This window comes from Lampetra planeri, chromosome 53, assembly GCF_965212315.1.
Source record: "Lampetra planeri chromosome 53, kcLamPlan1.2.h2, whole genome shotgun sequence".
NCBI lineage: Eukaryota > Metazoa > Chordata > Hyperoartia > Petromyzontiformes > Petromyzontidae > Lampetra > Lampetra planeri.
The window spans coordinates 8,670,701-8,693,770 of record NC_136159.1 but is presented as its reverse complement, the minus strand read 5'-3'; the positions used below and the strand labels follow the sequence as shown (position 1 = coordinate 8,693,770).

Below are 23,070 nucleotides of genomic sequence, written 5' to 3'. Positions count from 1 at the left end.
GGGAGATGACCTGACCAAGATCTCCCAGGAGGGAGATGACCTGACCCAGATCTACCAGGAAGGAGATGACCTTACCCAGATCTCCTAGGAGGGAGATGACCTGACCCAGATCTCCTAGGAGGGAGATGACCTGACCCAGATCTACCAGGAAGGAGATGACCTTACCCAGATCTCCTAGGAGGGAAATGGCCTTACCCAAATCTCCCAGGAGGGAGATGACCTGACCCAGATCTACCAGGAGAGAGATGACCTGACCCAGATCCACCAGGAGGGAGATGACCTGACCCAGATCTCCCAGGAGAGAGATGACCTGACCCAGATCTCCCAGGGGGGAGATGACCTGACCCAGATCTACCAGGAGGGAGATGACCTCACCCAGATCTCCCTGGAGAGAGATGACCTGACCCAGATCTCCCAGGGGGGAGATGACCTGACCCAGATCTACCAGGAGGGAGATGGCCTGACCCAGATCTACCAAGAGGGAGATGACCTGACCCAGATCTACCAGGAGGGAGATGACCTGACCCAGATCTACCAGGAGGGAGATGGCCTGACTCAGATCTCCCAGGAGGGAAATGACCTGACCCAGATCTACCAGGAGGGAGATGGCCTGACCCAGATCTACCAGAAGGGAGAGGAGCTAACCCAGATCTACCAGGATGGAGATGGCCTCACCCAGATCTACCAGGAGGGAGATGACCTGACCCAGATATCCCAGTAGAGAGATGACCTGACCCAGATCTCCCAGGAGGGAGATTACCTGACCCAGATCTACCAGGATGGAGATGGCCTCACCCAGATCTCCTAATAGGGAGATGGCCTGACCCAGATCTACCAGGAGGGAGAGGAGCTAACCCAGCAAGGGAAATCACCTAACCCAGTCTCCCTGCTAGGAGATCTGGGTTAGAAATAAAGGCACGGACAGGAATATAGGATTGGCCGTGTCCGATTTCGTGATGAAGGGGGTAGTCATTCCGTGCTCCTCACCCATCTGCCAATATATTCGGGAGCTTGATGCCAAGCCACGACTAAAGGGCTTCAGGGGTTAAGAGTTCGTGACGTTTTGCTGCTCTCTCGCCGTTGAAGGAGCTTAGACCACAGTGGTTGAGTGTACAGTCCATCGTTTGGGTTGCATGGCTACAATCGCACGACTATAGCTGGTCTTTAATGTATTTATATGAGTCTCTATGTACATGGGGCATTATTTGTACCGTCTATACGGATCAATATGTATACATGGGTCTCTGTCGTTTTACTGTACGGTCCATAGGGAGATGTGCGCAGCAGCCTGTAGATGTTCCGATGGGGTTGATGGTTCCACCAGTGCAGGGGTCGACAACCTGCGGCTCCGGAGTTGCGTGCGGTTCTTTAAGGACTTGCGCCTCATGACGTTATTTATTAAGGATCGCCGTTTTGTATGAACGTGCATTTGTGGCTCTTAAAATATTGAGTTTGTTACTGAATTCTTAAAGAAAATAGTCTCTTCTTGTTATTTTAGTTGCTGGCCCCTTGCACCAAGTGTCTTCGGGGAGGAGGAATGTGATAGCCAGGAGGTGGTGCGGTGATGTTCGGGTCTTGAATGAGGAGGGGTTCATTCTGGATGTCTGCGCTGTTCCACTCTCTGTTCACGCAGCAGCAGCGTTCTCCCGGATCTTGGTAAGATTCTGGGACGGGGACAGTAGCAGCAGCAGCGCGATCCTAGAAGAGATGGGGTCGGAACTCGAGCTGGCAGTGGTGGGGAGGAGGAGGAGGTTTTGTTGAGGTCCTGGTCGATGGACGAGGCACGGGAGCATCCTCCTCCCACATGCCATGCGTCTTCACGTCACTGTAAGCTCAACGAACGCCGGCATCTACCACGCAACGGACGTCGCGAATTCGAAGCCAGATTTAATCGGCGGGGATAAATGCTGAAACAAAAAATGTACGTCCAGAAACTGACCGGATGAGGTCTTCGAGCGAGCCAACTAAACATTGAAGGACTGTGAAGACCTCAAAGTGACTTCCCGGTCAGAAACCAGAAGGTAAGTAATTCTAACAAAACCAACCGGGACGACAGGAAGTGAGACCAAAGAGCCAAGGTTGGGCTTCAAGATAAACGCGAGCGAAGTGAAAGTTTCGTGCAATACAGCAAGACCGCCTCGCAGAACACGGTCGTTCCCGGGAGGGACACGGCTGGAAAACAAAGGAGAGTTCCTCCTACCGAGGGCGGTTATTAGCAACGCAGTGGTGGTGGTGGTGGCAATCCCGCACGTGGCTGCCTGTAACCCAGCACTGTGGAAGCAGCAGCGAGGGTTGGTGGATTGCTCGCAGATGTTGTGAAACTCTTTCCCCGTGGATGTCGAGGGGGAAGCCGTAGTCCGTTGGGAGAAGGCGGTATAGCAAAAATGAGGACTCCAACCTGTTCTGCCTATATGGGATTGCGTGTTTCCCCCTCGCACGCGTGGGTTTTCTCCAGGTGCTCCGATTTCGTCCCACATATAAAGCACTTGTTAATTGGCCGATAACACCTTCATATACAGAGGACAGCAGATCTTGGGAAATTGCTGGTGGCGCCGGCGCGTCGCCGCGTGGCTGCTGCTTTTACGTCCCTCCCGTCTGTGGTTCCTCCTTGTGCCTCCGAGTCGTCTCCTCCCTCTAATGGAGCGAGCGGATGCCGTGCGGCGGCCGTGCGCTCCAAGTGAACACGACGACGGCGGCGGCTAAATTGTGATTCTTGAAGGCGGTCTGGGATCACAGCGATGGTAGAAGAGACGTGAGCGGGGTCAAAGTGCAGCGCTCTCGGAAGTTCATCATGGAAAGCAGTTGGGCCAATGCCTACGACAGAGACCTCCTTCCCATCACGCCTTCCCACCACGCCTGTACCTCCGCTTGCAAAGCACAGATGTTCTTTTCAAATCCCGTCAGCCGAAGCAGCCGTCGAGGGGGGTGCACAGTTTCAGCAGCGTTTGGTTTATTCCAAGCGAAACTCTTAGACGGGTTTCGACGTTCAGTGTCTCATCAGCAGTCGCAGCAGAGTCGTGGCTTGGCTTGAACCCGTGCTGGTGAATTGGGAGAAGTTTATGGGAAAGGATCCTCTCTGCTAGATATGGGTCCGAGTTATAAACACATGTACTGTCTAGAGAGGGACTTTTCCTATCGATGCATGTCGCCTGCTCTGAGCATATCGTTCACCAGAAGGAGCCGGGCACGTCGAGGTGGAACAGCAACTGCAAAGCAGCACGGCAAGATGCACGCTTTGGACTCTCAGCGAGAGACATCTGAGAGAAAACACGCAGCTTGGAGAACGCACGCAGCCAGTGAGAGAGGACATCACCACATTGCCTCTTTCAGAAACATGAGATGGTCTGGCCTGGGCAGGGAACACGGGCCATGGCTGGAAGAGATCGTGGCCTGTGGTCGGGCCCACAACCAGACGGGGTGGGTTGGCAGGCAGCCAGAAGAAGGAGCACACGGCCGAGAGGACGGACACCAGGGGGAGACGGAGCGGCGAGACGGAGCGGTGAAATCAGCTCGCGCGGCGCAGGGAGGAGCGGGATTGTTGATGCACGGCGAGACCGTGAGAGGCGCCACGGTGTGGTTTGGTTGGAGGCCTTCATCCAGCAGTGGAGAGACCATGGCGGCTGCTACTGCTGCTTCTGATTTCTGATGCCGCAGTGGGGGAGCCCTGCCTGGGCGCCTCCCTGGCTCAGTGGCGATGCGAGACGCCGAGCGACTCGCGCACGCAGCAGCAGCTGCTGCCTCCTCTCTCCCCAGAGTCTCTCCCTGTCTCCCTCCCCTGTCCCCGTGTCTCGGTCTCTCCCTGTCCCCGTGTCTCCCTCCCCTGTCCCCGTGTCTCAGTCTCTCCCTGTCCCCGTGTCTCAGTCTATCCCTGTCCCCGTGTCTCCCTCCCCTGTCCCCGTGTCTCGGTCTCTCCCTGTCTCCCTCCCCTGTCCCCGTGTCTCAGTCTCTCCCTGTCTCCCTGTCTCAGTCTCTCCCTGTCCCCGTGTCTCTCTCCCCTGTCCCCGTGTCTCAGTCTCTCCCTGTCTCCCTCCCCTGTCCCCGTGTCTCAGTCTCTCCCTGTCTCCCTCCCATGTCCCCGTGTCTCAGTCTCTCCCTGTCCCCGTGTCTCCCTCCCCTGTCCCCGTGTCTCAGTCTCTCCCTGTCTCCCTCCCCTGTCCCCGTGTCTCAGTCTCTCCCTGTCCCCGTGTCTCAGTCTCTCCCTGTCCCCGTGTCTCAGTCTCTCCCTGTCCCCGTGTCTCCCTCCCCTGTCCCCGTGTCTCAGTCTCTCCCTGTCCCCGTGTCTCAGTCTCTCCCTGTCCCCGTGTCTCAGTCTCTCCCTGTCCCCGTGTCTCCCTCCCCTGTCCCCGTGTCTCAGTCTCTCCCTGTCCCCGTGTCTCAGTCTCTCCCTGTCCCCGTGTCTCAGTCTCTCCCTGTCCCCGTGTCTCAGTCTCTCCCTGTCCCCGTGTCTACCTCCCCTGTCCCCGTGTCTCAGTCTATCCCTGTCCCCGTGTCTCAGTCTCTCCCTGTCCCCGTGTCTCAGTCTCTCCCTGTCCCCGTGTCTCAGTCTCTCCGTGTCTCAGTCTCTCCCTGTCTCCTTCCCCTCTCCTCGCCATCTCCGCTGTGGGCGGCGCCACGAACGCAAATCAAAACAAACCGGGGAGGCGGCGGCGGCTCCACGCGTCGTGGTGCCGTGGAGGTGCCTGGGCCCCTCGTCTCGCCTCCGGGGCCCCCAGCGACCCCTCACACCCGTGTCCCCTGGGGGTCCCCAGCGACCCCCTCCCCCAACACCGTGTCCCCTGGGGGTCCCCAGCGACCGGCGCGAGGGTGTGCAGGGTACAGGGTCAGGGCCGCGGTCGACTCTGACTGGGCCGGGCCGTGTCGAACCGGGGCCAGGTCAGCTCAGGGTCACGGTCAGATGGCGCCAGGTCGGGTGAGGTGAGACTGCAGCCAAGGTCGGGTGGGGTTGATCAGGCCGGGTGACAGGAGACCGCGCCGGTCAGGGTCAGCCGGTGTCAAGTCGGTGAGGACAGAGTGGGCGAGTCGGTGGGTGAGTTGGTGAGTCGGTTGGGTGGATAAGTGGTTGGGTGAGTGAATAGGTGGGTGAATGAGTGGGTGAGTGAGTCGGTGGGTGAGTGGGTGGGTGAGTGAGTGGGTGGGTGAATGAGTGGGTGGGTGAGTGAGTGGGTGAGTGAGTGAGTGGGTTGGTGAGTGGGTGGGTGGGTGAGTGGGTGGGTGAGTGAGTGGGTGGGTGGGTGAGTGAGTGGGTGAGTGAGTGGGTGAGTGGGTGTGGGCTGCTGCGCACTCGCCTGCACGCTGCACGTTATCTCGGTGTCATCCAGCAGCCGGACCGTGCACGCGAAGCCGCGCGGAGGCGACCTTCGCCTGCCCAGGCGCAGCCTCAGCATCCCCGCGTCTCCCCGCGCCGCGTCTCCCGGGGGTCCCCGAGTCGCCCTGGGTCCCCCTCCGCGTCTCCCCTCGTTTCTGTCGCCCTCCTCGCGGTGCCGTTCTCTTATCCCGGCTCCGCGCCTCCCACGCGCGTCTTCGTCTGGCAGTGACGTCACCCTGATCCCCCCGCTAGCCCCCACCCTCAGTCCACTCAGCCCCCACCCTCATCAGCCCGCTAGCCCCCCCCCCACCGCGAGCCCCCACCACACTCCCCGTGAGCCCCCCCCCCCCGCGAGCCCCCACCCATTCTATCCCACACCAAGATGCGCGCCCACGTGGCTTCCACGCGCCACCTCGTGGCCAATGCTGAGACTGAGGAAGTCCGCGGGGCTGTGTGGAGTCCCGTTTCGAAGCTGATTTTGTGGTCACCAGGTGACGCGTGAAGAGACCACGCGTCGCATTTGCAAGAGCGAGTGAATGAATGAGGCGGGAGTGAGTGGGTCAATAATTCACGAGTGAGGTCGAGTTGGGTTTGGTTCACGAAATGAGAACTCAAGAGGCCAGGATAGGGAAGTCAAATTCGCAGGAATTACCTGGAGCATCGGCCAATTGGGGGCGATGATTTCAGCGTGCCGTCCCAATTGCGTACCGCGCTGCCATTTGCGGGGTGGTGATGGGGTGGGTGGTGAGGGGGAGGGTGGTGATGGGCAGGGTGGTGATGGGGTGGGTGGTGATGGGTGGGTGGTTATGGGGTGGTTGGTAATGGGGAGGGTGGTAATGGGGTGGGTGGTGATGGGCAGGGTGGTGATGGGGTGGGTGGTGATGGGGTGGCTGGTGATGGGGAGGGTGGTGATGGGGTGGTGGTGATGGGGAGAGTGGTGATGGGGTGGTGGTGATGGGGAGGGTGGTCATGGGGTGGGTGGTGATGGGGAGGGTGGTGATGGGGAGGGTGGTGATGGGGTGGGTGGTGATGGGGAGGGTGGTGATGGGGTGGTGGTGATGGGGAGGGTGGTGATGGGGTTGGTGGTGATGGGGAGGGTGGTGATGGGGTGGTGGTGATGGGGAGGGTGGTGATGGGGTTGGTGGTCATGGGGTGGGTGGTGATGGGGAGGGTGGTGATGGGGTGGTGGTGATGGGGAGGGTGGTGATGGGGTGGTGGTGATGGGGAGGGTGGTGATGGGGTGGTGGTGATGGGGAGGGTGGTCATGGGGTGGGTGGTGATGGGGAGGGTGGTGATGGGGAGGGTGGTGATGGGGTGGGTGGTGATGGGGAGGGTGGTGATGGGGTGGGTGGTGATGGGGAGGGTGGTGATGGGGTGGTGATGATGGGGAGGGTGGTGATGGGGTTGGTGGTGATGGGGAGGGTGGTGATGGGGTGGGTGGTGATGGGGTGGTGGTGATGGGATGGGTGGTGATGGGGTGGGTGGTGATGGGGAGGGTGGTGATGGGGTGGGTGGTGATGGGGTAGGTGGTGATGGGGTGGTGGTGATGGGATGGGTGGTGATGGGGTGGGTGGTGATGGGGTGGGTGGTGATGGGGAGGGTGGTGCTGGGAAGGGTGCTCATGGGGAGGGTGATGGGGTGGGTGGTGATGGGGAGGGTGGTCATGGGGAGGGTGGTGATGGGGTGGGTGGTGATGGGGACCAGGGTGGTGATGGGGAGGGTGGTGATGGGGTGGGTGGTCATGGGGTGGTCATGGGGTGGATGGGGGTGCAATCGTTGTCACCGTGGCTGTTACACAGTAACACACTTCACGTGACAATTAACCCACATCGACTCCTCAGGCTGCCCTGTTTGCGAGTACTCATGAAGGCACCTCTCATGGCGCACCGTTGGCTACGTACGATGGGAAAGAAGTTCACCAGACGTACAAGGCTAGAATGATGCACGGGTGTGGCCAGAAGCACGCAGGGCCGCCTTTGCCTCCCCAGTTGCGAATGTTTCCCACACCGCGCCATGCACCCGGTTCTTTACGCTGAATCGACGGAAGGGAAAGCCCCAGACGACATCCATCGCCACGCCTGGTGCCGTCAGGACCGCGAGTAGAACACTCGGTGCCTTGGGCCAGTGGTGTGAGCGGTCACTTATTGAGGTTGTTTGCTTTGAAGGGCCGTTGCCCGAAACGTCGCCTGTTATAGACGGTATTCGAATCGTGATGAATAATCGGATCGCGACCGTTGAACCGAATCGTGATAATTAAATCGCCCAGGGGGGTTGAGAGTTGCACGCCCAACAGCACAAACTCGGGCTGAAACATTAACCGATTCTTCATTTAATCGAGATTTACAATCGATAGAAAAATGAATCGCTGGAAAATCGTCATCGTTACACATTTCCCACACAAACCACTGTCGACAAATAGAATACATTCCCACATTGAATCGCGAACCACGCAATCGACTTTCGTCAAATAATCGAATCGCCTGTGGGGGGTAGGTGTTGGTGGAGTATGGGGGCGGGTGAATCCTACAGCCCACCATCACGTGCCGCACGTCACGTGTCACGCGGGGGGGGGGGGCTCACAAGGAGGGGGGAGTGTGGGGGGGGCTCGCGGGGGTGGAGGGCGGGTCGTGGGAGGGGGAGGGGCTCGCGGGAGGGTGAAAGGTCGCGTGCCGGCGGAGGCGGAAGTGACGTCAGAGTTTCCGCACGGCTGTGGGGAGGATTGTCACGGGGAGAAAGGGAGAGAGAGACACGGGGAGAGACAGAGAGAGAGACACACAGGGGGAGAGAAAGGCGGGGAGACACAGGGAGACACGGGGAGGAGAGAGGCATAACGGGCGGATAGAGAGACATTAACAAGAGCAGCAGCAACAGCTTCGCCGCCTCCACCACCGCCGCGCAGCCTCAGCCGTCTCCCGCGCCGCTCCACCATTTACGTCTCAAGCGACATGGGGGCCCGCGACGACGAGTACGACTACCTCTTTAAGGGTGAGCAGCGCGGGGGGTGAGCGGGGAGGTGAGTTGGGAGGTGAGTGCTGGGGTCAGTAGGAGGTGTTGAGGACTGTGTAAGTGGGGGGCGAGAGTCGGCGCGAGTCTGTGTGGAGAGGGTGTGTGTGGTCTATATGTGGGGGTGAGTGTGGGTGAGTGAGTGGGGTGAGTGTGGGGGGTGAGTGTGGGGGGTGAGTGTGGGGGGTGAGTGTGGGGGGTGAGTGTGGGGGGTGAGTGTGGGGGGTGAGTGTGGGGGGGTGAGTGTGGGGGGTGAGTGTGGGGGGTGAGTGTGGGGGGTGAGTGTGGGGGGTGAGTGTGGGGGGTGAGTGTGGGGGGTGAGTGTGGGGGGTGAGTGTGGGGGGTGAGTGTGGGGGGTGAGTGTGGGGGGTGAGTGTGGGGGGTGAGTGTGGGGTCTGGAGGTGAGTTGGGGAGAGTGGCTTGTTGTGGGCAGTGTGCGTGAGTGGGTATCTGCAAAGTGTGAGGTTGTATGTGGAGATGTGAGTCGGGGTTTGGGTGAGTGAGTGAGTGGGGTGTGAGTATATACGGGGGTCAGTGTAGGGTGCATGTTTGTATGTTGAACTTCCTTTGCACCGTACATTGCTCACCGTGCTAATCGGAGGCGTGAGTGGTTGATCCTGGGGTGTGGGATGGTAGTCTCTGAGTTGGGATTGCGAGATGTTTCGCGCTTCCGGGGTTGCTGTGCGGGGGGAAAGTTATTGGGGCCTGTGGTGGCTGTTTGGGCGACTGTTGTGGCGTGGGAGCTGTGCCCAGTTGTCATTAACATCATAAGCGCGAGGCGTCTCAGTGAACTCGCCCTCGGGGAGAAGGCCGCGAGGAGCGTAGAGCCAGTCTAAGTAGAGTGAGTGACCGGCTGGTCTAAGTAGAGTGAGTTACTGGCCGGTCTAAGTAGAGTGAGTGACTGGCCGGTCTAAGTAGAGTGAGTGACTGGCCGGTCTAAGTAGAGCGAGTGACCGGCTGGTCTAAGTAGAGCGAGTGACTGGCCGGTCTAAGTAGAGCGAGTGACTGGCCGGTCTAAGTAGAGCGAGTGACTGGCCGGTCTAAGTAGAGTGAGTGACTGGCCGGTCTAAGTAGAGTGAGTGACTGGCCGGTCTAAGTAGAGTGAGTGACTGGCCGGTCTAAGTAGAGTGAGTGACTGGCCGGTCTAAGTAGAGTGAGTGACTGGCCGGTCTAAGTAGAGTGAGTGACTGGCCGGTCTAAGTAGAGTGAGTGACTGGCCGGTCTAAGTAGAGTGAGTGACTGGCCGGTCTAAGTAGAGTGAGTGACTGGCCGGTCTAAGTAGAGTGAGTGACTGGCCGGTCTAAGTAGAGTGAGTGACTGGCCGGTCTAAGTAGAGTGAGTGACCGGCTGGTCTAAGTAGAGTGAGTGACCGGCTGGTCTAAGTAGAGTGAGTTACTGGCCGGTTTAAGTAGAGTGAGTGACTGGCCGGTCTAAGTAGAGTGAGTGACTGGCCGGTCTAAGTAGAGTGAGTGACTGGCCGGTCTAAGTAGAGTGAGTGACTGGCCGGTCTAAGTAGAGTGAGTGACCGGCTGGTCTAAGTAGAGTGAGTTACTGGCCGGTTTAAGTAGAGTGAGTGACTGGCCGGTCTAAGTAGAGTGAGTGACCGGCTGGTCTAAGTAGAGTGAGTGACCGGCTGGTCTAAGTAGAGTGAGTGACCGGCTGGTCTAAGTAGAGTGAGTGACTGGCCGGTCTAAGTAGAGTGAGTGACTGGCCGGTCTAAGTAGAGTGAGTGACTGGCCGGTCTAAGTAGAGTGAGTGACTGGCCGGTCTAAGTAGAGTGAGTGACTGGCCGGTCTAAGTAGAGTGAGTGACTGGCCGGTCTAAGTAGAGTGAGTGACTGGCCGGTCTAAGTAGAGTGAGTGACTGGCCGGTCTAAGTAGAGTGAGTGACTGGCCGGTCTAAGTAGAGTGAGTGACTGGCCGGTCTAAGTAGAGTGAGTGACTGGCCGGTCTAAGTAGAGTGAGTGACTGGCCGGTCTAAGTAGAGTGAGTGACTGGCCGGTCTAAGTAGAGTGAGTGACCGGCTGGTCTAAGTAGAGTGAGTGACCGGCTGGTCTAAGTAGAGTGAGTTACTGGCCGGTCTAAGTAGAGTGAGTGACTGGCCGGTCTAAGTAGAGTGAGTTACTGGCCGATCTAAGTAGATTGAGTTACTGGCCGGTCTAAGTAGAGTGAGTGACCGGCTGGTCTAAGTAGAGTGAGTGACCGGCCGGTCTAAGTAGAGTGAGTTACTGGCCGGTCTAAGTAGAGTGAGTGACTGGCCGGTCTAAGTAGAGTGAGTGACCGGCTGGTCTAAGTAGAGTGAGTGACCGGCCGGTCTAAGTAGAGTGAGTGACTGGTCGGTCTAAGTAGAGTGAGTGACTGGCCGGTCTAAGTAGAGTGAGTGACTGGCCGGTCTAAGTAGAGCGAGTGACCGGCTGGTCTAAGTAGAGCGAGTGACCGGCTGGTCTAAGTAGAGCGAGTGACTGGCCGGTCTAAGTAGAGTGAGTGACTGGCCGGTCTAAGTAGAGTGAGTGACCGGCTGGTCTAAGTAGAGTGAGTGACCGGCTGGTCTAAGTAGAGTGAGTTACTGGCCGGTTTAAGTAGAGTGAGTGACTGGCCGGTCTAAGTAGAGTGAGTGACTGGCCGGTCTAAGTAGAGTGAGTGACTGGCCGGTCTAAGTAGAGTGAGTGACTGGCCGGTCTAAGTAGAGTGAGTGACCGGCTGGTCTAAGTAGAGTGAGTTACTGGCCGGTTTAAGTAGAGTGAGTGACTGGCCGGTCTAAGTAGAGTGAGTGACCGGCTGGTCTAAGTAGAGTGAGTGACCGGCTGGTCTAAGTAGAGTGAGTTACTGGCCGGTCTAAGTAGAGTGAGTGACTGGCCGGTCTAAGTAGAGTGAGTGACTGGCCGGTCTAAGTAGAGTGAGTGACTGGCCGGTCTAAGTAGAGTGAGTGACTGGCCGGTCTAAGTAGAGTGAGTGACTGGCCGGTCTAAGTAGAGTGAGTGACTGGCCGGTCTAAGTAGAGTGAGTGACTGGCCGGTCTAAGTAGAGTGAGTGACTGGCCGGTCTAAGTAGAGTGAGTGACTGGCCGGTCTAAGTAGAGTGAGTGACTGGCCGGTCTAAGTAGAGTGAGTGACTGGCCGGTCTAAGTAGAGTGAGTGACTGGCCGGTCTAAGTAGAGTGAGTGACCGGCTGGTCTAAGTAGAGTGAGTGACCGGCTGGTCTAAGTAGAGTGAGTTACTGGCCGGTCTAAGTAGAGTGAGTGACTGGCCGGTCTAAGTAGAGTGAGTTACTGGCCGATCTAAGTAGATTGAGTGACCGGCCGGTCTAAGTAGAGTGAGTGACTGGTCGGTCTAAGTAGAGTGAGTGACTGGCCGGTCTAAGTAGAGTGAGTGACTGGCTGGTCTAAGTAGAGTGAGTGACTGGCCGGTCTAAGTAGATTGAGTGACTGGCTGGTCTAAGTAGAGTGAGTGACTGGCCGCTCTACGCTACTCACCGCCGCGTAGGGGCTTGCGTTTGGGGATCATCTGCGGCTGGGTGCATTAACATTCTTTCTTGAATTCTCTTATGCAGATCGTCACAAATCAAATCAGTTGGCACTTAAGCTGTTCTGTGCGACCGGGTAATGCTGCCCTGGAGTTTGTAGTCATCAGGGTTCGTCACCAAGGGGGGGGGGGGATGTGTTTGTTACTTGAGGGGATACCGAGAAACGGGGGTCTTATGGACCCCAGCTGGGATGAGCTTGCCTTGTGATCAAGGGCAGACAAGTTCCAGCATCACCGTCATCTTCACATCATCATTCCGACCACACACCATCATCATCATCACCACTACTACCACAAACCCATCACCAACCATATAAGTCGCCCATAATAGAGGTTTTTAAACATAATTCGGATCTCCATCACATCCGCATTTTTCCTCCGCATCCTTATTTTACATCACATCCTCATTCGTACCACAAATGCAACTGCCACCGCATCAGCATCACAGTATCGCCACCCATCACATCACTGTCTTCATTGGGATGTCTTCGCCACATCAAGTCGTCGTCTGCATCAGGACGGCATCCTCATCAACAGCGCATCGTCACCATCGGTCATGCTGTTAAGCGTCCACCTTCATTTTTGCGGGGAAATCGACAAAATGTTGCGGTCACCTGACCCGAACCCCTAACGCGCCTTTGAGGATGGGCGATCAATCATTCGCGAGAGTTGCCCGTTGTCTGCCGAGTCGGAGTCCACGTTTCAGAAGAATTGATGATTACCCGCGGAGGAAGCGCCGCTTCCTCCGCGGCGCGAGCTCGTGGCCCTGTGGCCTCCCGCGTGGTTTAATAAAGGTGGGGGGGAGGAGCAAATTCAATTTGGTTCATTAGTGTCAGCAACAGGGATGGGTGCTGGTTAGGCAGGTGTGCTGGGTAGGTAGGCAGGTGTGCTGGGGAGGCAGATGTGCTGGGTAGGCAGGCAGGTGTGCTGGGTAGGTAGGCAGGTGTGCTGGCCAGGTAGGCAGGGGTGCTGGCCAGGGAGGCAGGTGTGCTGGGTTGGCAGGTGTGCTGGGTAGGCAGGTGTGCTGGCCAGGGAGGCAGGTGTGCTGGGTAGGTAGGTGTGCTGGGTAGGTAGGCAGGTGTGCTTGGGTAGGTAGGCAGGTGTGCTGGGTAGGCAGGTGTGCTGGGTAGGCAGGTGTGCTGGGTAGGCAGGTGTGCTGGGTAGGCAGGTGTGCGGGGGTAGGGTGCTGTCTCGACCACGTGAAGTGGGCGTTAGGAGGTGAATTAGCTCCATAAGCGACGCAGCAGTGAAAGTGAAAATCATTCGGTGTTAACCGAACCTGTACCCCGCACAGATCACACCGCCGACAACCGCAGGAGCCCATCCCCATCTGAGTGTGGGACTTTGGAGAGAGAAGGCTGAGCAACATCAAAACCGATCGTCGTGGTGCATAGCAACACCCTCTATTTGTTGCACGCATCCTTTGAGCTAATTGTCTGGATTGTATGGATAGTCCCTGGACTGCACGGGTTGTCTATGGAATCTCTGGACTGTCTGGGTTATATGGATAGTACCCGGACTGCATGGACGGTCCCTGGACTGTTTGGAACGTCTCACGTGTCCGTCCCACGCGTTAATACCACGTGTCTGTACCGCACGCTCCGGGGGCTGCGTCTCACTGGAGCCACTGGTGCCATGACCATGAATTATTCATCCCCTGCACAATGAACGTGCTGGGGTGGGGGGGGGGCCTCCTTCCCCTCTAATTGTGTGTGCGGGGCCGACTCCGTCTCCACACGGGGCCAGTCTGGGTGGTGCCGGTCTGGGTGGTGCCGGTGCCGGTCTGGGTGGTGCCGGTCTGGGTAGTGCCGGTCTGGGTGGTGCCGGTGCCGGTCTGGGTGGTGCCGGTGCCGGTCTGGGTGGTGCCGGTGCCGGTCTGGGTGGTGCCGGTGCCGGTCTGGGTGGTGCCGGTGCCGGTCTGGGTGGTGCCGGTGCCGGTCTGGGTGGTGCCGGTGCCGGTCTGGGTGGTGCCGGTGCCGGTCTGGGTGGTGCTGGTTTGGGTGGTGCCGGTGCCGGTCTGGGTGGTGCCGCTGCCACGCGAGGGACGAGGGGAGGAGAAAGAGAAGATCTCCGCTGGCACTGCGGCCCCCCGACTCGTGGCACGCTCGCTGCTTTGCGTGCTCCCCCCCCCCCCCACTGGGCCCGGGATGAGGGGACCCTGGGTAGCGGGCGGGGCCCCGTGAGCTTCCCTGCACCTGGTAGCGGCTGTGGCTCTACATCTGAGATCGTTTCGCAGAGAAAGTGTGCGGCGGCTGTGGCGGCGTGCAGGCACTCGCTACATGGGGAGCGGTGGTTGCAGCGGTGAGTGCGCTGCACTACGAACCCGGCGACCCGAGTTCGATTCCCGCTCGTGGGAAAGCACCAGTGACGATTATTTGAACTCGGCCTCTCCTAGGTCGGCTCGGCCTTAAAATAAGTAGCTGGTACAACGTGTACACATCAGCACTGGGGAGACAAAGGTGGCCGGGCGTGGTGCTGGCCACCCACCCCTGTCGTGTGCTGTTCCAGCCTTCACAGGTGCTACTCGCTTAACAGCACTTGCCCCAACAGTCTGTTAAGGCTATATGGAGCATGTTATTGTGTAGGCTGGGTGGTGAGTGTGTTGTTGAGTGCCAGGCATTGTTTTACACTCTGCACTTTAAGCATCCAGGAAGCTGAGGAGGCTCCACTCTTTCAGCTTCACCACAGCCCCCACCCGAACCCTGCCTCCCCAACAGCCACGGGGCCCAGCCACAGCCCAGCTCCGGTCACGCAGATGCTCTGAACACAACCCGTGCCCCGATTACAGACGTCGTCGGAACCCATAACGTAACGCTCCCTAACCCTGACCCAACTGCTAACCATGACCCCATTTCTAACCTAGCTGTAACCCTAAACCATAACCCTAACCCTCTGGCCCCGGGTCCGCCGTCACCCCGGTGCTCGTTGCGTTTGGGCTTTGTTGCCGTGCGTAGAAATTGCTCGGGAATCGACTCTCAGGCCGAGGCCAAACGCACAATGGGAGGAGGGCGCACCGTCACTTCCTGCTGATGTCCGCGGGTGGGGTGTGTATGCGTGCGTGTGTGCGTTTTGGGAGCAGTGGTGTAGCGGTCAGCGCGCTGCGCTACAAACCTGGCGACCCGGGTTCAATTCCCGCTCACGGCCAACACCAGTGACAATTATTTCAACCGGCCCTGGGACTCCCCTAGGTCGACTCGGCCTCAAATGAGAACCTGGTGTGATGTGTAAACATCGCTGCTTGGGAGAGAAAGGCAGCCGGATGTGGAGTTGGCCACCCACGCCTTTGTGTGCCATGCCGGCCTTAGTAGGTTGCTCGCTAGCAGCACTTGCCCCAATAGTCTGTTATGTTAAAATGGAAGATCTTTGTCATTGTATTTGTGGGGGTTTGTGCGCCTGTGGGTTTGTGCACGTGGGGGTTTGTGCACGTGCGAGCGCGCGTCTGTCTGTGATTCCCGCACGTGACGCGTCCACGGGAAATGCTGACTGCGCTCCACTCGGCCTTCCTCCTCCATTTCCTCCTCGTCCACCGCCCTCGCTCCCAGAAGGAAATCGCGTCAAGGTTGTGGTTCTGGTCATAACGACATGGCAACTGTGCCTGACCCCACCTGTGCGTGTGTTTGTGCGTGCGTTCGTGCGTGCGCGTGCAGTGGTGCTGATTGGAGACTCGGGCGTCGGAAAGAGTAATCTGCTGTCGCGCTTCACGCGCAACGAGTTCAACCTGGAGAGCAAGAGCACCATCGGCGTGGAGTTCGCCACGCGCAGCATCCAGGTGGACGGCAAGACCATCAAGGCGCAGATCTGGGACACGGCCGGGCAGGAGCGCTACCGCGCCATCACCTCCGCGTGAGTCGCCTGCGTGGGAGCGCTGGTGGTTGCGGTAATGGCGGAGAAGGTGGTGGCGCCGCCGGTTGTGGCTGTCGCTGCGGCGGTGGTGGTGGTGGTGGTCGCAGAGATGATAGCTGTGACGATTCCTCGGTGGTAGTCGACCCCGTTACGCGATAGTCACCCCAAATCGGGCAGTGGCGTGACGGAGACAACACACGCGGCCAGTAATCCATGCTGTGCCGCACCGGCAGGTACTACCGGGGCGCGGTTGGCGCGCTGCTGGTGTACGACATCGCCAAGCACCTGACGTACGAGAACGTGGAGCGCTGGCTCAAGGAGCTGCGCGACCACGCTGACAGCAACATCGTCATCATGCTCGTCGGCAACAAGAGCGACCTGCGGCACCTGCGCGCCGTGCCCACCGACGAGGCCAAGGCCTTCGCAGGTGACACCAGCCACCGCACCACCACACATCTCCGCGACTACCGCACCACCCCGCACCTGCACCGCACCACCACACATCTTCACCACCACACATCTCCACCGCAGCACCCCGCACCTCCTCCACCACCCCACACCACCGCTGCACAACCCCACTACCCCACACCACCAACGCTTGCCACTCCACCCCCTACAAGGGTCCTGCCGTTCTGCACCCCATCGCACTACCCTCTCAGCCGCATCGCGCAACTATAGCCGCGCCCCGTGGCGCCACGCTAACCGCACAGCACGAGCGCTGCTGTGCCACCGTTCCCGGGTGGGCAGCAACCCCTGGGGCGGGCGTTGGCTCGGCTGCCTCTCAGCTGTCGCCCCTTCTCCCACTCCCTCTCGTGCCTGCCGCGAGTTCCCAACTCGGTGATGAGTGCCTCAGTCTGGCTCCCTGAGCCGACGGCGCCGTCCCACAAATAATTCTGGCCCGGCCACAGCCACCGGGGCCGCGTCACGGCCGCCCACGCGCCTCAAGCGCGTGCAGCAGCTGAAGCCGCACCCCGGCTGTAGTTCAGTTGCCACCTCCCGAGGCTAAATAACCATGACACAGCCGTGAGAAGAATAGAGGTGTATTCTGTGAAAGCCAGGACAGGTGGCAACCCCGCAGAGTGTCATTTCCAGCAGCTGGTAGCTTCAGGAGCCTGGGTGGTGCGGTGTGTGGGTTGTGTGGACAGCATGGCACGTGCGTATGTGGTGTGCAGGTGGCGTGCAGTGTGCTATGGACAGTGTATCTTTGGTGTGATCATGCTGAATTGATCAGGGAGAGATGGCTTCTCATTCTGGAATGTGGAACGACCAGCCGGGATGACGCCGATGACGCATCCGCAATTAAATTTCCTTGCCCGAGTTTCCCAGCACTGGAAGAGGGGGGGGGGGGAGCTGAACGGCAGGGAGGCAACAAGTGACTTCAACAGATCCCTCACCCCGCCCTCACCGCACTCACCATTGCCTCGTAACAATTATACCGAAGGGCCGGTTTCTGGCTCATGCAGCCAGCGTTCTTCCCATGGTGAAGTTCTGCCGACTCGGTCACGGCAGCCGCTCTCAACCTGGCGATGAATGAAGGCCTCCTCCACACGGGCGAGGTCCCCGTTCCGTTCAAATGCGTTCGGAGTCGTGTCAGAAGTTGCGTCGTAAATCGATCCATAGTTGCAATATATAAACGTAAATGTGGATCGTTGTAAATTGGACCGCCCTAAACCGGAGACTGCCACGCTGGCCAGTCGGTGAAGGTGGGCAGAGGGGCGTTTGTAACGGGACCGGTTCTCAGATCACTGACCACCTCCGCCAACGTTGCCGTGGCCGGGCATCGAACTTGGCCCGCCGGGTTCGCAGCGCGGCCGCTTCAGAAGCTTCCCCCACACATACACACACGCGCGCGCAAGCGAGCTCGCGTCGTGTTCGCGTGCCCACCGCTCGCAAACTCGGCCACTTGTTCCGTGTTTGTGAAACTGTCGGTTGTCACCTGACCTATCGTGAGAGTGCCATCTCTCATTAAATGTCAGCCTCGACGCCCTCTCGCTCTGTTGTGAGCGATGAGTCGTGCACGTGTCCGTTGCGTGACGTGCGCTCGGGTTGTGCTGCGTGCTGTTCGGCGCGAAGTCTGACGTTTCGCTCCCCTGTACCGGGAGCTTTCTTCAGGAACCGTTCGGTTCTTGTTCCTGAATTAAACTCCCAGCGCACAGGGGGAAAAACGTCATGCGTCGAGCCCGATGGCGATCGTGCTTTGTGTTTGTGCTCGGGTAGCACCGCTGAGCTCGCTCCGTCCCGGAGTTGAATTCAACAGCGCAGCGGTGGCTAAAGAAGGGGATTGCGATCCACGGGTGGGTGATCCGCAATAGATAGGTCTCGGCACAAATCAAAACAGACATTTCTAACATCAGCACACAACAGAAATTCTCAATATGGCTGAAGGCTAATAAACAATCGCGACAAGAATTCATACATTAAACGCAGACTGACTTCTACCGATAGATGGCGCCAGTACTCTAGTTTTACTATTCTACCAGGTAAGGCCCACTGAATTATAAAGCGCTTTTTCAGAAACTCAACGAAGTGGCTTATGTGGACGTTTATAGCACTCAAATGCTCTAAATGCATGTTGAATCTAAATGTGGAGGGAAAAACAGGAGGACCCGGAGAAGAATCCACGCGTCTACGGGGAGAGACACGCAAACTCCAAATATAAAGCAGGCATCAAGGTCGGGATCAAACTCGCGGCCTCCTGCATGCCAAGCGAGGGATTTAACATCTCGCCATGGCGCCCAGGGGATCGGGAGCTACTCTGGACAGATCCACCTCCACCTCTTTTTACACGCTTTTTATTAACTCACTCTGTTGTTGTTGTTATCGTATCCTCAAATCTTGTAACTCAATTTTAACCCACTTCCCAATGTGGTATCGACTGTAAAATTGGTATACTTATGTCATACTGATGACAATACTATATTCTATCATAAAAAAAGAAAACATTTTTAAACAATCTTTTTACACGCTTTCTATTAACTTACTCTGTCTGTTGTTGTTGTATCCTCAAATCTTGTAACTCAATTTTAACCCACTTCCCAATGTGGTATCGACTGCAGACTTGGTATACTTATGTCATACTGATGACAATACTATATTTTATCATAAAAAATATATTTGTAAACATTATTTTTTATATGTTACTAGCATAAGTACCCGGCGTTGCCCGGGTGAAAAATATATTTCTTAATAACCTTACATATATACACAGATGGGCTGCTACCCCTGCCCCCCCCCCCCAGGCACGATCTCCTCGGCCGCTCTGCAGTAATATGTACGGCCTATAGTGTGGTGGGGTGTCGAGGCCTAGTACCGTGCAGAGCCTCCGGCCTCGCCTAGATTGCCCACCCGGCTGAGGCTGGGTACCGGGGCCGTTACCCCCCCCCCCCACCCCGCGCTACAATAATACTGTCTAATCGCTATAATTTTATAATCTACCGACCCTATAATAGTAATTGCACACATTGTGGTGGGGGGGGAGTGAAGAGGACGTGAAACTTTGATGAATTTACCTCAGAGTCGCGTGTTAATGCGTGCGCATATTTTTAACGGGAATTAGAAATGGCGTCCACCCCGCAGCGAATGCGTCGCTACCCGTTGCCAGGGGCAACCGCCGTCCAATGAAACTGCGTATGGTCCGGCGACACACAGACAGACAGATTTGCGATTTTATATATATAGATGTTTCGGTTTGGGTCTAATTTTCCACGCTCAACTGATGTTAGCTGTAAATGACCACGGCCCCTTACGTTATGGCAAGCTTCGGGGCCACTTCCTGGAGTCTCGTGGCGTTCTGCCATTACGAGTACGGTACATTTCATGAAAGCGTGTTTTAAAAAAAAGTTTTTTAAAATATTACTTATTTGTAATGCTCCGAGTGAAATGGAGCACCCCATTCGTCGCTGTGGTTTGTGATCGCGTGCAGACAAGCGGAGGGTGAGCAAGTAGGGGTGCCGGTCACAGCAGGTTGTGGGTCACGGTGCAGGTCACAGCAGGGGTGTGTGGGTATTCATTAGCTGTGGCTTTCTGATGGATCGCATGCGGAGTAGCACCCACCCCCCCCCCCCCAATGATATTCACCAGAGTGGAGCACCACAGCACTTTGGGGGACTGGCCACCATCCGTTGCAGGAGTGACTGGAGCCCCCCATGGCACCACACCGCATCGGAGGGATACGTGCGCACGAGGCACTGACGCGGCGTGGATGTGCGCGCGTTTGTGTTTTGCAGAGAAGAACAACCTGTCCTTCATCGAGACGTCGGCCCTGGACTCCACCAACGTGGAGACGGCCTTCCAGACCATCCTCACAGGTCAGAGGGTGGTGCACAGTATCCACCTCCTCGTCGCCCCGACCTCTGCCTTCTCTTCCCTCTGTAGCGTTCCTCTCGCCACCTGGTTTTGATTTGCGATTGTACGGTACCAAGGGTTAAGAGGCAGAAGCGGATGGGACGAGCTGGCGGTGGTTGGGGTGGTGGGTATTGAGCTGGTTGTAGTTGAGGCGGTGGTAGTTGGGGTTGTGGTGGTGGTGGTATTGAGCTTGTGGTGGTATTGAGCTTGTGGTGGTTGAGGTTGAGGTGGTTGGTCGAGGTGGTGGTGGTTGGGTTGGTGGTGGTTGCGTTTTACGATCGTGACGATGTCACTGCTCCTGTCTTGGGGGGTGAGGAGACTCACCTTTCCCGTCTGCCCACCCTCATCCCTCTCCCCATCACGCAGAGATCTACCGGATAGTCTCACAGAAACAGATGTCGGACCGCGCCGGCCACCACGACTCGCCCAGCAACAACGTGGTGGACATCACAGTGCCGCCCACCGATCCCAGCAAGACAAACAAGTTCCAGTGCTGTCAGAACATGTAACACTCATCCTCCCGTTCCCCTCGCTTACACACTCACGCGCGTCGAGAGCCCCGTATAGATCCCCGCTCCCACTCCACACCCCCACGCACACGAGAGCACATGCACCCCCGAGCGCACAATGCCGTGATGGAACGGCAGTGCCAGACACGACGGCTCCCGGGCACCACGTGTGGAGGTCAATTCACTCGACGACGTCTTTGGCCTCGTTTCCTCGCCGGTGACGTTGCGAGGGGGGGGGGGGGCAGGATTTTTGGCCAGGGTCCCCTTCTAGTGCTCACCCTCCCACCCGCCACTTCGTCTCATCGTCCATGATTCTCACTCGTAGCTTCGCGCACCAATTAACCCCGGGCTCGCCCCGTCTGCTTGGGGTTGTACATATTCTTGTGAGGGCGGGTGGCTGATGGACTGTGCCACTCTGCCGTGAGGAATAAGGGGTTTGTGCCACCACTTAAAAAAGCTATGGGAACCGAGTGTGGTGCCTGCTAGCTGCTTTCCATCAGCTCAATTGGTACAGCCCAATAGGTCCTATGGGCTGTGACCTCAAGTTGGTAGAGTCCAGAAGGGACCATGGGCTGCGATCCCCAAGCTGATCCCATGCACCACCCCGTGGTCTCGGCCATCTGTGCTTTGCATTGGAACCGTTTTGATCGTGTGTAACCAAGTGACTATACACCTGCAAATATATTGATTCGTATCCACAGCTCACTGCCTCTCTCTCTGTGGGGTGCCACTGCCTGTGTCGAGTGCATTATGTACACAAAGCACCTCGCTTGCACACAATTCCACAGCAGTGAACACCAAGACAACCAACTAGAGGCTACAATTTACAGTAATTTTAAGTACACATCTTTTATGCCTTCCATTAGCTTTGGCACCTGCTGGGAGTGCTTTTTCATCAACTGTATCGTTATACAAGGTGTTTCAAAAAGATGGACCCGATTTGAAATCGCTATATCTCTGCAACCACGAACCACCCATGAATGAAACGTACCACTTGAAAGGGCGGGGCATAGAGTTTCAAATGATTACTGCAAGATGGCTCTCCCAGCGCACAAACAGCCCCTAGCCTCAGTCATTCGCAAGATGGCGACCCTGCAACACAAGGCGTTTTGCAATTCAGCAAGACTGAATCCGTAATTGCTGTGCAGAATGTTTTTCATCACACCCTGCAACTTTCTTGTGGGGATACGTCAAAGACCGTGTTTTTGTGCCATTAGTGACTAATCTAGAAGACCTCAAACAGAATCATGGCAGCGGTGACTTCAGTGGAAGACACTTTGAGTGGCGTTTGGGACGAATTCAACTATCGTCTCGATGTTGTCTGTACAGCAGGTGGAGGGCGCATAGAGCATTTATAAAATGGTTAGTAAAACTTGATAACTCAAACCGTTTGTAACTTTTCGTATAATTGTAACATGTTGCTATCGTAAAATATACTGCTTTGAAATTGGGTCCATCTTTTTGGAACACCCTGTATTAATCCAATACCGATTCATAATTAGTATTCATTTGGGTTAGATGGTTGGGCAAGTGTGCCAATTTTTTTTAAGTAGTCCACAATGACAAGATGGCCGCCTCCTCGCTCGCTGTGGATAGTGAGCGAGGAGAAGACCCGAGTGGCAAATATGTAAGGAAATGAGTGTGAGGGAGCGTGGAGGGAAATGAGTGTGGAGGGAGCGTGGAGGGAAATGAGTGCGGAGGGAGCGTGGAGGGAAATGAGTGTGAGGGAGTGTGGAGGGAAATGAGTGTGGAGGGAGCGTGGAGGGAAATGAGTGCGGAGGGAGCGTGGAGGGAAATGAGTGTGAGGGAGTGTGGAGGGAAATTAGTGTGAGGGAGTGTGGAGGGAAATGAGTGTGAGGGAGTGTGGAGGGAAATGAGTGCGGAGGGAGCGTGGAGGGAAATGAGGTTGTGAGGGAGTGTGGAGGGAAATGAGTGTGGAGGGAGTGTGGAGGGAAATGAGTGTGGAGGGAGCGTGGAGGGAAATGTGTGCGGAGGGAGCGTGGAGGGAAATGTGTGCGGAGGGAGCGTGGAGGGAAATGAGTGTGAGGGAGTGTGGAGGGAAATGAGTGTGAGGGAGTGTGGAGGGAAATGAGTGTGAGGGAGTGTGGAGGGAAATGAGTGTGAGGGAGCGTGGAGGGAAATGAGGTTGTGAGGGAGCGTGGAGGGAAATGAGGTTGTGAGGGAGCGTGGAGGGAAATGAGTGCGAGGGAGTGTGGAGGGAAATGAGTGCGAGGGAGCGTGGAGGGAAATGAGTGCGAGGGAGCGTGGAGGGAAATGAGTGTGAGGGAGTTTGGAGGGAAATGAGTGTGAGGGAGCGTGGAGGGACGTGTGAGGGAGCGTGGAGGGAAATGAGTGCGAGGGAGTGTGGAGGGAAATGAGTGTGAGGGAGTTTGGAGGGAAATGAGTGTGAGGGGTTAGGGGGAGTGTGAGGGAATGAGTGAGGGGTTAGGGGGTGACAATAGTCGTGGAGTCCCAGCTCTGCGGCCTGGTGTTTCGGGGAGCCTCAGTCACGCCTGGGTTCAGCTCGAGCTCTGAGGCCGCTTCGG

The 23,070-nt window shown here is 57.1% G+C and overlaps 2 protein-coding genes across 2 annotated transcripts in view; one reads left to right on the top strand and one right to left on the bottom strand.

The window, feature by feature from the left end:
• LOC144734920 (FERM domain-containing protein 5-like) overlaps positions 1-5,525 on the bottom strand; it is a 62,426-nt gene extending 56,901 nt beyond the window's left edge. Inside the window, exon 1 of the mRNA XM_078617376.1 lies at positions 5,286-5,525. Within this exon, the coding sequence (XP_078473502.1) occupies positions 5,286-5,384 (99 nt within the window). The 5' untranslated portion in view covers positions 5,385-5,525. The remainder of the gene's footprint in view (positions 1-5,285) is intronic.
• Positions 5,526-7,976: 2,451 nt separating this feature from the next.
• LOC144734956 (ras-related protein Rab-11B-like) lies at positions 7,977-21,224 on the top strand. The gene is made up of 5 exons (XM_078617428.1): positions 7,977-8,290; positions 15,476-15,671; positions 15,905-16,098; positions 19,898-19,978; positions 20,382-21,224. The coding sequence occupies exons 1-5, from the start codon at positions 8,251-8,253 to the stop codon at positions 20,522-20,524; spliced, it is 654 nt and encodes a 217-aa protein (XP_078473554.1). The 5' UTR covers positions 7,977-8,250; the 3' UTR covers positions 20,525-21,224.
• The last annotated feature ends 1,846 nt before the right edge of the window (positions 21,225-23,070 follow it).

Excerpts from the sequence above, each read along its gene's own strand:
- LOC144734956 (XM_078617428.1), top strand. The coding sequence starts at position 8,251 with ATGGGGGCCCGCGACGACGAGTACGACTACCTCTTTAAGG. Across the intron at positions 15,672-15,904 it reads TACCGCGCCATCACCTCCGC|GTACTACCGGGGCGCGGTTG; the intron begins GTGAGTCGCCTG and ends CCGCACCGGCAG. Across the intron at positions 16,099-19,897 it reads CGAGGCCAAGGCCTTCGCAG|AGAAGAACAACCTGTCCTTC; the intron begins GTGACACCAGCC and ends TGTGTTTTGCAG.